This window comes from Fukomys damarensis, unplaced genomic scaffold (assembly GCF_012274545.1).
Source record: "Fukomys damarensis isolate Sample0158 unplaced genomic scaffold, DMR_v1.0_HiC HiC_scaffold_16, whole genome shotgun sequence".
Classification (NCBI taxonomy): Eukaryota; Metazoa; Chordata; class Mammalia; order Rodentia; family Bathyergidae; genus Fukomys; species Fukomys damarensis.
In genome coordinates this window covers 12,486,266-12,499,374 of record NW_022900928.1, presented here as the reverse complement: position 1 = coordinate 12,499,374, position 13,109 = coordinate 12,486,266, and the positions used below count along the sequence as shown (strand labels likewise).

Sequence of the window (13,109 nt, the reverse complement as noted above, 5' to 3'; positions counted from 1 at the left end):
CGCGCTCCAACTGCTCCGACGGCATGGTAAGGCTGGGACCCAGGCGGGGGATGGGGCGGGGGAAGGCAGCGCTTCGTACGTCTGCGACGGGTTTCCTAGCGCAGGGAACCGGCCCTTGGGGTGGGGGACCTTCCTGGGAGTGCGTTCCCGCGCCCTGGGCAGCGGAAGCGGGATAGCACAAAACTCGATCCGCCCGACTAGGGCGCTAACGTAACACTGCGCGGACTGGAAAGTACGATTTTTCTCCACTTATCCCTATCTCCAAAATGCAGATCTGAGCGACTGAGTGACCACCCACCCTCGGTTCGGCCTTGCGTGCCGCAGATCCCAGCTCCTGCTGGCTCCTACCTCTCACCCCAGACAGCGCCGGTCCCAGAATTCGCGGCTGACACTTGGGGGCGGGGGGCTGCTGGGAGTGGTGCTCGGGTCCCTCGTGGTCCCGCGGCCCTGACTGGGACGTCCTTGCCGTTCGCAGATGGACTACAGCGGCCCCCCGAGTGGCGCCCGGAGGCGGAACTGCTACGACGGCGCCTACTACAGCGTGTCTCCCCTACCTCATCCCTCCTCCGGCGCACACTCGCCACCGGGCCGCGGCGCACCGAATGAAATACTGCGCGTTCGGCTCCCTCCCCTCTCGCCCCGCGCTCTCGCCGGCTGTATCGTCCCGGAGGCAGGCAGAGCCTCAGTTTCCCCCTTTGCCCCCCTCTGCGCTGGGCCCAGGGGTGGGATCCTGCGCCGCAGCTCAACCCCCGCTGACGAACTAACTCCCCGCTCCCCACGCAGAGCCCAGGCCAGGGAAGGGGGCGACGGTGTCGAGCCTCGACTGCCTGTCCAGCATTGTGGAGCGGATCTCCACGGAGAGCCCCGCCGCGCCCGCGCTCCTGCAAGCCGAGGCGCCGCCAGAGTCACCTGGGTGTCAGCAAGAAGCGACCGCCCCCGGCGAGGGCGAGCTGGGCGCTCCCACCCCTTCCCCGGACACCACCTCGCAGTGTCCTGCGGGCGCAAACCCCAACCCCATCTACCAGGTGCTTTGAGGGGCACCTCCCGAGGGACGGTGCGCCAGGGCCCCTCGAGCCCGAAAGGTTGAGTTTAAATGACGCTCCTCCCAATCGCGCTTTAAAAGCGACCCCTCCCTGGGCGGGAGAGGCGGGTCACCCGAAAAGCTTGCCCGCCCTCCGACCCCAGCGCAAGGACGCTGCCCGTTTTCCCACTCGGCACCTTTCCCTGACACGCGATGGCCGCCTGGAGTTTCCCGGTGAGGCACAGCCATCCTTCGAGGGACAGGCCCTTCCTTTTTCTTGCTGCCTCCACCACGGGGGCTGAGACCCTTGCAACTCTGCGCCCTCCCCACCACACCCAGGTGTTTTTTAGGGGCTCGGCCCCTACCTTCAGGAGACCTCGCTACATGCTACATCCACTTTTCCCCACCGCCTGCAGGGTAGCTCCAGTGCCCCCTCCCACCCCGTCCCGCGGTTCAGGACCACTTTTTGTAATACTTTTTGTAATCTATTCCTGTAAATAAGAGTTGCTTTGCCAGAGCGGAAGCCCCTAGGGCTGTATTTATCTCTGAGGCATGGTGTGTGGTGCAACAGGGGCTTTGTATGTTTATACAGCAGGCGCGCGAGCTGCGGGCGCTCGTTGCGGGCGCTCGCTCAGGTGTTGGAAATAAAGACGCTAATTTATACTGCGGTGGCTCCGGCTTTCCTTTGACTGAAGGGTGGAGTTGGGGTGGAGATCTGGAGGAAACAGCGCCCAGAGCCAGCTGCCCCGCAGCGGCCCCTGTCGGCAGCAGACGGATTGCAGAGAGGCAGCTCGCTTGTGCATCTCCCGTTTGTAGGACTTTCTGGATCTTGACTTAAATCTCCACACACGTCAGTGATTCTCATGGAAGGATGCACATTAGGTTGATCTGTGTAGTTTAGAAAAAAGAGTCCATGCCAGGCCCCTCCTCCTAGAGACTCAGATTTAATGTCTCTACCCAGATACCCAGGCCACTTACTGGTATTTTTCAAAAGTTCCCCCTGGTGGTCCTGAAGTGCATACAAGACAGTCCTACCCCTCCACATGCGCAGAGTGACCCTAGGTGTGTTCAGAAGATCACCAGGAGGTCATGGCCCCAAGTGTCACTCAGTCCTTGCAGGGAGAGAAGGTAGGATAGGTGCTCACAGCACTAAGAGGAAAACCCAAAGCCAGGAGCTTTGCACACTCTGGTGCTCACAGGCTCTTAAGGACAGGTGATGCAAAGGGGCAGTTTGCCAGACAGGCTGCTCCACTCAGCCTGTAGCCCACACTCACAGCATCCAGGGCCTGTCCCATCTCATAAGAAGACAGGGTTCCAGAGCCTTGAGGAGAGGGGCATGCAGGACCAGCGTCCGCCCAATTGGTATACTTTGCTCAGACTGTAAACTCCAAGATCAGGGCAGAGGCCTCTGATTTAGCCCAGGGCTTCCTAAAGGGAGCCACTGAAGCTTGTTTTGTGGAACAAGAGTAGATGATACAGTCACAATGCCCATGGAGGACATGACCCCCACACAGAAACCTCTGCCCTCCCCTTGTCTCTAAGGCTGAGAATGGGGTGGCCTGGAGGAAGTTCCCTTCCCACTCACATGCACAGGACATCAGCACCACCAACAGTCACCCTGCAGACCCCACAGGCCCATGTTCAAGTGGTGGCAGTGCAGGTAAGGCAGGGTGCAGGAAGACCAGCCTCCTCGCACCTAGGACCTGCTCTCTGTCCCGAGGAGAGCCTCTGCACGGTGTCTCCAAGGAGCCCCCAGAAGGTCCTGTTACTAACAAGGCCCTGGCTGCTTCCCCAATGCCCCTGGTTCTATACACTCCCCGGAGGCCCCCAGGGTCTCATTCTTGACTTTATCCATTCAGCAGATGCCAAGTCCTGTGCTGGGAGGAGACAGAGACAACCAGACCCAGTTCCCGCCCTTGGGAGCCACCCAGACTTTTGGGGGGATCACATCATGACCACAGGATGAGTGCAGCGCTGTGACAGGAGCAGGGGCCACGACAGGAGAAGATGGGAAGGTGCCTAGACAATCTTCCAGAGGCGCAGACAAACACAAACCTCTAATGGGTCTTTCAGGAGTTGGCCAACAGGAGGGGCCAAAGCTGGGCGCTCCAAGCTGAGGCAATAACCAGTCCTAAGACCCAGAGTAAGAGTGAGAAAACTGTTCAGCAGACCAAAGATGTTCCAGGGCAAGGCGCCAGAGGCAAGTGGGGAGAGGCAGAGGCAGGGACACAGTGGAGCTCATGTGGGCTTATCCTGACAGCAGTGGGGAGCAGAGAGGGATGAAAGCAGGGCAAGGATATGAGTAAACCTTACGTTTGAACAGTCGGGTTGGGTAAGCAGAATGGACAGGCGGGAACAAGGCTTGAGATAGAGAAGGGAAAGAAAGGATGCAATGAGAGGTGGAACAAGAAGATCGAATGAAGAGTGGAGGAGGCAGTTTCTGCACTGAAGAAGCCAATTGTAGACATGAGGGGGCCACCAGCACGCAGGGAGGCAGTGTGCAATAACGGACAGGTGCCCCTTCACTACTGGGGAAGCTGTCCTGCTCCAGGGTTCGTGGCTTGGCAAGCAGAAAGCAGGCTGGACCACCTCCTCAGGCAGGTACACTTGTGCAGTGAACAACCTGCATAACTGCTCACAGAGCCCCGAATATGGAAGCCCTGGAGAAGTGAGGAGAAAGAGAGAGCCATGGTGACGTCAGTGGCATCCGTCACAGCTCACCTTGTCAGTCTGATTGGTGTGAGTCCCCTAAGAATCGAGAAAAAGCACACTGTGGATATGTCTGGGTGCGTTATAAAGACGTGGCTCGGGGACTGCATCTGGACCATAGCCCCTACTTCTCCGGCTCTGTCACCCTGCCCTCTGCTTCCCAGATGTTAGGGGTGAGTAGCTTTGCCCTGCCATGCCCTTCCGCCTTGTTTCCGCCTGGGAGCCAATTACAGACTGAAACCACGAGCTAACATCGCCCTTCCTCCTTCAAGTCATGGGTGCTGGAGATTGTGTCCCAGCTTCTGAAGCTGACTAAGACAGTGACATTGTAGCAATGGGGGGCCTTGGGATGAGAAGGAGGAATGGGGCATTTAGCCAGGACGTTTTGAGATGCAAGCAACAGAACCCTCACTCAGATAGCTTTAACTAGTTTGTAATAGCTAAAACTTGGAAACAGCCCATTTGCCCATCCGTTGGAAACTGGATAAAGAAGATGTGGTTTTTCTATAAAATGGAATATTACTCAGGCATAAAGAACAAGAAAATAGATACATTCATAGGAAAATGGATACATATTGAAGATATACTCCTAAGTGGAATAAATAAGGCACACATGTGTAAATACCGAATAGTTTCTCTGGTGTGAATAATCTGCAATAATACGGAAGATCCTAATAAGATTACTGACATTTAGAAATGGGAAGAAAGGAGCTAAAGGTGTAGGGAAGGTGGGACGGGTAGGGGAAGGGTAATAAGGGAAAAGAAAAAAATGTGAGATAATGAAAAGATGGAAATAAAGTGTTTGTAGATGGGGAGGGGAGGAGGGGGTGAAGGGAGGGCAGGGGTAAGGGGAAAAAATAAGAACCAAGACCTGTCATGTAGAGGTACAAGATCCCAACAATGAATGTAACTCTACTGTATCCTTAAAATGTACCAATAAACTTAATTAAAGCTGAAAAAAAAAAAACAAATAGCTTTAACCCGAGCTGGGTGCACTGGAAGGACACCGGGCAGCTCACACATGAAAGTGGGGCTATTTGCACCATAGCACCAGGGGGTCTTGGGGTCTGGGGCTGGAGCCCCTTCCATTTTTCCATGCACCTTTTTTTTTTCTTCTTGGTTTCACACCCTCCTAATCTATATTGGGCTTCTCTGGCAACTTAGGGGTTAACTTAGATCTCACCCTTAAACTCCAGTGAGAAAATTCCCAAAGGTGATGTCTATTTTCAACAGCTTAGGTTATGAGGAAGGATTTGAACCCAGGCCGTGGGCTTCTAGAAATGTCTTGTTTTTGCCTACTGCTCTGCAGCCTCCGAGGAGGAAGTCGGAATAAAATGAGGGAAGTTAGGAGGACAGGAGCAGCTGGAGATTAGATCACAACATCTAGGGACCCCCTCTGGTCCCTTTCCTCAGTCCCCTGAGGGAGCCTCTAGTGGAGCCCAACTCCATTTGCAGTTTAGCCAAAACATCCCTTTCCATGGGGCCATTTTTACCTTGGCTGGGTCTGGAAGCACTTAGCACATAGGTATGTGTCTTACACGAGTGTCATACCATAGCGCACGCGTGGCTAGAGTGCAACACAGGCTGGTATCCTATAAAGACAACAGAAGTTAGGTCCCCTCCCTTCCATGAGCCTCTTCCAAAGCCCTGGGAGGAGCCCTAGAAATACAAGGCCTGGTCCACATGGTCTAGGGTCTTTTTTAATTTACTAAATTACTTGAAGGAATCCATTTATGATCATTCCATTTTTTAAAAATTCTGACTTCCTCTTGTGTTTGGTGGCATTCATCTTTATCTTGAGATCCTATCTATAGGAATACAATTCTTTTGGGTCAAGTGGAATATATTTTAAAGAAATGGAATATAAAACAGAAGCAATAGTCTTGAAAAATATCACTGATTTTCACATTGAGAAGACAATCATACCAAAATATAATCTATTAAAAGAAAGGGATCACTTGAATAGAATTGTGGAAAATACTCTTACATTGTTTGATGTTCTAATCAATAAAGAACAGGGACTTGTACAAACACATTGGAAAAATATTTAATTTTTTGCGAATCTGATAAAATACCAACATTAACAAAGATAGCTTAAAATTCATGATGTCCCACTATAACAAGACCTCAACAATATTAACATATTTTTAAATGTAACCTGTCAGTTTAAAAATATTTAAAATCTATCACCACACAAGAAACTCAAAATGAGTTGAATTCTTACAGCCTACAGAGGAAAGAAACTTGACTGAGGTTTCCCCAAATGTGACATCAATCCTAAAAGTGTGCATGACATTTCCAACCGAGTTACGAGCCTGAAAGGAGCTTCCTGAAATTATCAATGGTACAAAACAAGTTTGGATCAACCATGATGAAGGAAAGACTGAAAGATCTCTCTTATTCTCTGCACAGAAAATGATGTTATAAAACCGCCGTCACATGAAGAGGCTAATAGTGTGCAGCTTGGCGTGGTGGGAAGGGGTAGGCACGGCTGCCAAAGGAGCAAGAGGAGGAAAGCAGAGAGGAACAGAGGAGGAGGAACATGAAGACAAAGTTGATGATGCGATAATGATGAACAAGTTGGTTCTAGCTCAATTTTTTTCTCATCTGCAAAACATTTAAGCCGCCTGCACACAAGTCACTGCTATTTTTAAAATATATATATTTGAGGCTGTGTAATATTTGTTTTTATACTGTACAGGATTATTTTTGTGAGGTTAACATTTTTCAGATAATATTTAACGGTGGGTTTGAATGGGTGTAAGACTCTCACGGGAGTAGGGGTTAGTCTAGAATGTCTCGGTGGCCGTGTGATTGCCTGGGGTGGAGGTCTGACTGTGCTACTTGTACTTCTGGACCTTGGATTGGACTTCAGCTTTCTCTCTGTGAAATAAAATGCTGATTTTAAAATGTACTGTGGCACATGGCTGTAATCCAGCTACTCTGGGAGGCTGACAGAAGAGGATTGCAAGTTCAAGCCCAGCCTGGAGAGCTTAGCAACTTATGAGGATTTTGTCTCAAAAAAAAGGGTAGGGAATATGAGTCACTGTGAAGGACCTGGGTTCAATCACAGTACCAAAAAAAAAAAATGTATATCCCAGTTCTAAAATTCTTTAGCAATCCACTTAAAGCATTTCAGGAAAAAAAAAAAAACAACAACAATGAAGTAGCTCAATTTACAAAGTTCCAGGTCAGGCTCCGAGAGGATGCAAACTGGGATTTTTACCCTTTAAAGTGTGTATTTCGGTGGTGTGTACCTTGTTCACAAGGTTTGTAAAACCATCACCACTTTTGAATTTTGCCACCCAAAAGAAACTCATGCCTATCAGCAGTCACTCCCCACTATCTTACCTCCTCCAGCCCTGGCACCCATCCATCTTCTATCTCCACAGATTTGTCTATTTGGGGCATTTTACATGAATAGAATCACACAATATGTGGCTTTTTGTCTGTGACTTCTTTCACTTAGCGTCACGTTTACAAGATATATTCACATTGTGGCACGTATGGACAGGTTCACTCCTAGTGATGGCTGAATAAGCTATTGTCAGTAACACTGCTATGAACGTCCACACACAGGCTTCTGTTGAAATATATACTTTAATTCTCTTGGGCATGTATCTAAAATGGAAGTGGCAGGGCATACCTTCATATTTAAATTTTTGAGGAACTGCCACACTTTTCCAGAGCAGCTGTACCACTTTGCATTCCCATCGACAAAGTGTGGGAGTTCCAGTTTCTCCATATCCTCCACAACACTTACTGTCTTCTCTCTTACGACGATCCTGGTGGGTATAAAGTGGCTTTGAGTTGCATTTCCCTAATGACTAAGGATGTTGAACATATTTTTATGTCTTATTAGCCATTTAGATATCTTCTTTAAAGAAATGGCAATTCAAATCCTTTGGCCATTTAAAAATTGGGTTACATGTCTAGCTCAGAGGTTCGGTGGCCTGCCTTGCAAACGCAAGGACCGAGTTCGATCCCCGGTACCCCCCCCCAAGAAAAAATTGGGTTACGTGACTTTTTATTGCTGGATTATGAGAGTTCTTTATACATTCTAGATATCAGACCCTTATCAGATACGTGATTTGCATTATATTTTCTCTTAAGTGTGGACTGTCTTTTCACTTCTATTTTAATGATGTCCAAATTACCTACTTTTTGTCTTCTTCCTCCTCCTCCTCCACCTCTTCTCCTCTTCCTCCTCCTTTTCTCTTCCTTTCTTCCTCCTTGCCTCTTCTCCTCCCCTCTCCCTTCACCTTCCCCATCTCTTTCTTATTCTGTTTTGTGGTTTTGATGTAATATCAAGAAACCACTACGTAATCCAAGTTTTTAGAGTTTTATGGTTTAATTTCTTATTTTGAAATTTGATACATTGCTTAATTTTCACCACCATGTGAAGAAGGGGGTCCCAATTTGTCCTTTTGCATGTGGATATCCTGTCTTTCTGGCATCATTTATTAAAAAGACTGTTTTGATCAAGTTATTTTGGCATCTCTGTCAAAAATTAATTGCCCATGAATGTACAGGTTAATCTCTGGATTCTCAGCTTTGTTGTTGATCTACACCCATCCTTATGCCAACACCACACTATTTTGATTACTGTAGCTTTGTACCTAGTTTTGAATCCAGAAAGTGTGATGCCTCCATTTTTGTTGTTGCTATTCAAGATCTTTTTTTTTCTTCACTCTGAGTCCCTCACATTTAACCAAAGCATCTTGCAGTGTCCCTATCTTAGTGCATTTTCAGTAGGCAATAATCTTACCTAGTACAACCAGGGAGCTGTAAATTTAAAACGAGTTCTTAGCTAAGCTTTAAATAAAATTACTCCTGTAATTTTAGCCACTTGCGAGGCTGAGGTTGATCTTAATTCCAGACCAACCTGGGCGGCTTAGTGGGATCCCATCTCAAAAAACAAAATTAACAACTCCAACATAAAAAAAAGTAGGTTCTTGGTGCATAGAAAAAAGTAGTTATATATCATGGGTGATAATTTTTTCATTTTCACTCATCTTTAATGCACTTATATAAGATAAATGTTTTATTAATTTAATATCATTTGATAGCAGCCAAATAAGATAGCAACAGTTTTGTTGGTATTCTGAATGCTTTCAAATAAATATAACTTACCTAAAAGTACTACATAGATGTGTCAGGTAGTTAATAAAAATAGGATTTTTTTCTGGATGTTTTTGATGTGTGTGGTATTTGTCAGTTTTTTAAAGTTTATATTTGGTCTTGATTTGTAAGTCTAAATGTTTACTTGTCCCTGGACATTTACTTTAACCTTCTCTTTTCTTGTTTTATTTTTGTGTTTTTTGGTTTTGGTTTTGGTTTTGGTACTGGGGACTGAACGCGGGACATTGCACTTGCGAGGCAGGCAGCGGCACCACTGAGCTAAGTCTCCAGACCAATAACCTTCTCTTTTTAAAAAGTAAGCCCTTTAAAGTCCTTGCTTCTGGCCCCACACCCCCCAGGCCCACCCTGCACATGCTACCCATGTCCCCTGCAGGCTGATACACACACAGCATCCTGCAGGGCACATGTAGGAGTCTCAGACAGCAGAAGTCCCTGGGGACAGCCATGAGGCTCCGGCTGCTGCCCAGGGAGAGCTCGGCGGCCCCGGCCCAGTCCTGCTGGGAATGTACACGTAGGTACATTCCCTCACCCACTCGCCCTCCGGACCACCTTCACCACAGCCTTCACGATCTTCCACCTCCCCACCTCATTACCATGGCCAACAGGGAAAGGGCTGGAGGCCCTGCCTTCCACAAGCCGGGCCCAAGGAGGTTGTGTTCTGTCTCAGTCCACACAGACACTCCAAGGCTGAGGAAAGGCAGGAGTCTATGAAGGAGAGATGGGCTCGCACGGGGATAGGGGTCAGGGCAGCCACAGGAAAGGGACAGCATGGAAAGGGAAGGGAAGGCTGTGAAGTACTACCTTATTTAATCCTCACCAAATAGCACTTCACTAAGCTGGAAAAAGGCTGTGAGTCTGTCTAGATCAGCCATTTTCTCAACTGGAGGGAACTGTAGACCCCGGGTGACATTTGGCAGAGTCTGTAGGTTTTTTGGATAATCACAACTGGGAAAGAAGCTTCTGATGACATCTAGCGGACAGAGCCCTGCTAAACCTCCTCAGATGCTCAGCACAGTTTCCCCAGCAAAGAATTACCTGGCCCAAATGCCAGTGGTGCAGATGCTGAGGAATCCTGCCGTAGACACCTCCCCGCATCCCGAGAGTGTTCTTCACTCAAGCTTTCTGGGCTTCCCATGGCCTGTGACATCTGGGAGCTCCTACCCCTCAGCTGGCTGGAAGGAACAGCTGTATACCCCACCCTGGCCCAAGTTCATAAATTTCCCATGGCAATGCCTCTAGGCTTGCTCTCCCCTGCCCACTGTGGAGAGGTGGTCTGTTCTGCCAGCCCCACACTTACTCTTAGCCGGGCTGCCCTCCAAGCTACTGTGCCGGTGCCCAGTTTAGGTTAGTTTCCAGGCATGGCCACAAGGTGGCAGCCCAGCCTGCCAGGCACGCGGAGGCTCTGAGCCTGGAGAGCAGCCTGATGCTGTGCCAATCTGGACAAAGGCCTGGGAACTGGACTTGGGCCATTTCCAGAGCCCAGCGGGACCAGACCTAAGGCCTGCAAGTGCCAGGTGTGAGAACATAGGCCAAACTCGGCTTTAGGTCTTCCTTCCCTGTTTTCCCCGCCTAGCCCTGCTCAACCTTCGGCCATTCCCACGTGGAGTTTCCTGAACCCAGTTCTCCCTTCTCTCGAGCCTGAGGAAGAGTTCCAGCCCTGGGGGTTAAAGATGTAGGGACAATGATTATTTCATTCAAAGACAAAGAAACTAAATCCAGAGAAGTTGAGTAACTTGCCCACGTTCTAGCTAGTCAGTGGAGCAGGGATTTGAACACAGGCAATCTGGTTTTAGCCCATGATCGTAACCACTAAACAGCACTGCCCTACCTGCCACCACCAGTCATGGCTACTAAAGATCCCCTGGCATGGAGCCAAAAGCCTTCTTCTGCAAGGGAGGATGCAAAAGGCTATTCAGGAGGCTGGGAGCTCTCAAAAGAAGAAAAGAGGTGAGGTTTTCAGCTGGGCTGAGGGTCTGTGGTTAGTGTCTGGGGGTAAGAAGCTAGGGCTTGCTCAGTAATTCCTCCCCCAAACCTGTCTCTGCTTCTAATGGAGCACCCCCCTCCACCCCCCACTTCTGTGTTGGCCTCTTAGTTTTTTCTGGGCTTTCTGAAAATGCCAGCTTTCTCACAGTGTGAAGAGGAAGTGACAGAAGGGACTTTTATGCCCTGCTTAGGATATAGAAGGGAGGGGCATTCCTTGGGGCCTGGGCTGGGGGTGTCATGAGGGACTGAAGTGAGAATCCTGAAGTGGAACAGTGTGGGGCTCCTCAGAGACAGTTCCTCTCACACTGAGAAGGCTCTTCTACCTGTCTGCTCTCTTCTGAGAGACTGATGGATACCCACCCCCATTCCCTCCCCCTCCAACCTCAGGTAATTCCCTCTGGCACATCCTCCAGGTCAAAGCCCCTAATTGTCTACCTTTCCCCTAGTAGGAGCCCAGGGGTCACCTCCCTCTCCACCCTGTAGGGCCCCACTGCACAGCCTCCCTCAGGACTCAGGCTGGGGGGGTGCCGAGGTGAGACTGTGTAACCCTCTTCCTCAGTTCAGCCTCAGTTAGGGAGTCCTGACTTCCACAGCTGGAAGGGGGTGACAGTCCTTTTTATAGAATTGACAGGAGCCCTGACAGGAAAAGAGGGGGCCATCCTGGGCCCCTGAGGCTGGCACTGCAGAAGGTTTCCTGGAGAAGAGGGGCTGGATGCCTGGCTGGAAGGGAAGGTCTGGAGAGGCCTCTCTCTTGACTCCCTATCTTGGTTGGGATGGGCAATGCTCATCTCTATGCCCATCTTTTCTCTTGCTTCTGGGGTCTCCATTTCTCTGTTCATCATTTCCGGGGACTGGGGTGGAGCTCCCTGAGAGCCTGTGTCCTGGGGATCTGAATATAAGCCAGCTGAGCTGCACCAGGCCGGGCCACCTCCCGCACTGAAGGGTGGGGCTCACTGGCTGGAGTTCGAAGGACACTCTCAAACACTCATCTCTGCCTTACTCGGTGATGGAAGGGGAAGTAGCTTCGATTTAAAGGAATAACCCAGATCAATCACTGGCAGGAGAAGGTGCCATCTTGACCCTAGACTCCAGCCCTCTCTGTCTCTGTTTTTACCTCTGTTTCTGATTTAACTGTGCCTCTCTCTCTCTCCCCCCCCCTCCACTTGGCCTTCTTCCATCCTTTCATCCTGGCTCTGCCCTTGCCCCTCTACATCCTCACAAGCCTTTTCCACCACACACTGGCTCTGATGCGGCGGGATTGGGACTGCCCTGGCCCAATGAAGAGAGCTGTCTATGGCACAGTTCTATACCAGGCCGCCAGCGGAGATCTAGGGACAGCTGTCTGCACAGTTAGCAAGTGCCAACAGGTAAATAAGAGCCGTATTTCCTTAATTAAATCACCCTTTGACTAGGCATCCTGTGTTCGATTGGGCTGGGATCAATAAGCCTCTTTCCCAGGCCAGCTGCCCCTGGAGCCTGGCCTGACCTCCCCAGTTCTTCCCAGTCCCACCTGCTCCCCTTCCCTGAAGGCTGGAAGCCGCTCCATGGCAGGGGCTGAGTCTGATTTGTTCTTTGTGCCCTTGTGGAACAAATAAGGAGTGAAAGAGTGGTTGCTGAACTAAGTAAACTAAGGCACTGGCCGAAAGCATGGGCCAGGACGCCTTTGAAGTGGGACCTAAGACTCCAACCTCCAAGACCAGCTGAGAAGCTGCAGGAGTCGCAGCAAGCAGCTGCCCGCACCCAGCCTTAGACACACTGGGTCTTCCTGCCCAGGCAGCTGAGCTCTCCTGGCCGGGGATAGTCGTGGTCTGCAAGCCTGGGAACAGTTGCTCCCCGTTTCTTAAGGGATCGCCACTTAGGGACCCAAGGTTAGGGTAGAGAGCCAGTGAGCCAATCCCTGTGTCAGCCCTGCTGCCCTCCGAGGAGTCAGTCTGGAGTCACAAAGGGGATGGGGCGGAAAGGAGTTAGTAGGGCCCAGGGTTTGCTGTTAATGGAACTAGGACGGGTGTGAAGGGTGTTATTTCTGGAGTCCATGCAAGAGGGTACCTCTGGAAGGACCACGGGGGCTCCAGGTTCCGTGGCCCGGTCGGAATGAAAGGGCTCCTTAGCACGGTCAGTACTAGTCCAGGTCAAGGCGACGAGAATATTCCGCCTCCCGAGGGATAAAAAAGTCCCCAGTTTAGAGAGGCGTGTGAGACGCCCTTCTCACCTCTGTGTGACCCGGGGGCGCCGGCCCAGAAGCGTCTCGGAGACC

General features: G+C 50.2%; 1 protein-coding gene across 1 annotated transcript in view; it reads left to right on the top strand.

Moving 5' to 3' along the window:
• Myod1 (myogenic differentiation 1) overlaps window positions 1-1,666 on the top strand; it is a 2,264-nt gene extending 598 nt beyond the window's left edge. Inside the window, exons 2-4 of the mRNA XM_033763914.1 lie at window positions 273-303; window positions 476-569; window positions 784-1,666. Coding sequence (XP_033619805.1) covers window positions 273-303; window positions 476-569; window positions 784-1,034 — 376 coding nt within the window. The 3' untranslated portion in view covers window positions 1,035-1,666. The remainder of the gene's footprint in view (window positions 1-272; window positions 304-475; window positions 570-783) is intronic.
• The last annotated feature ends 11,443 nt before the right edge of the window (window positions 1,667-13,109 follow it).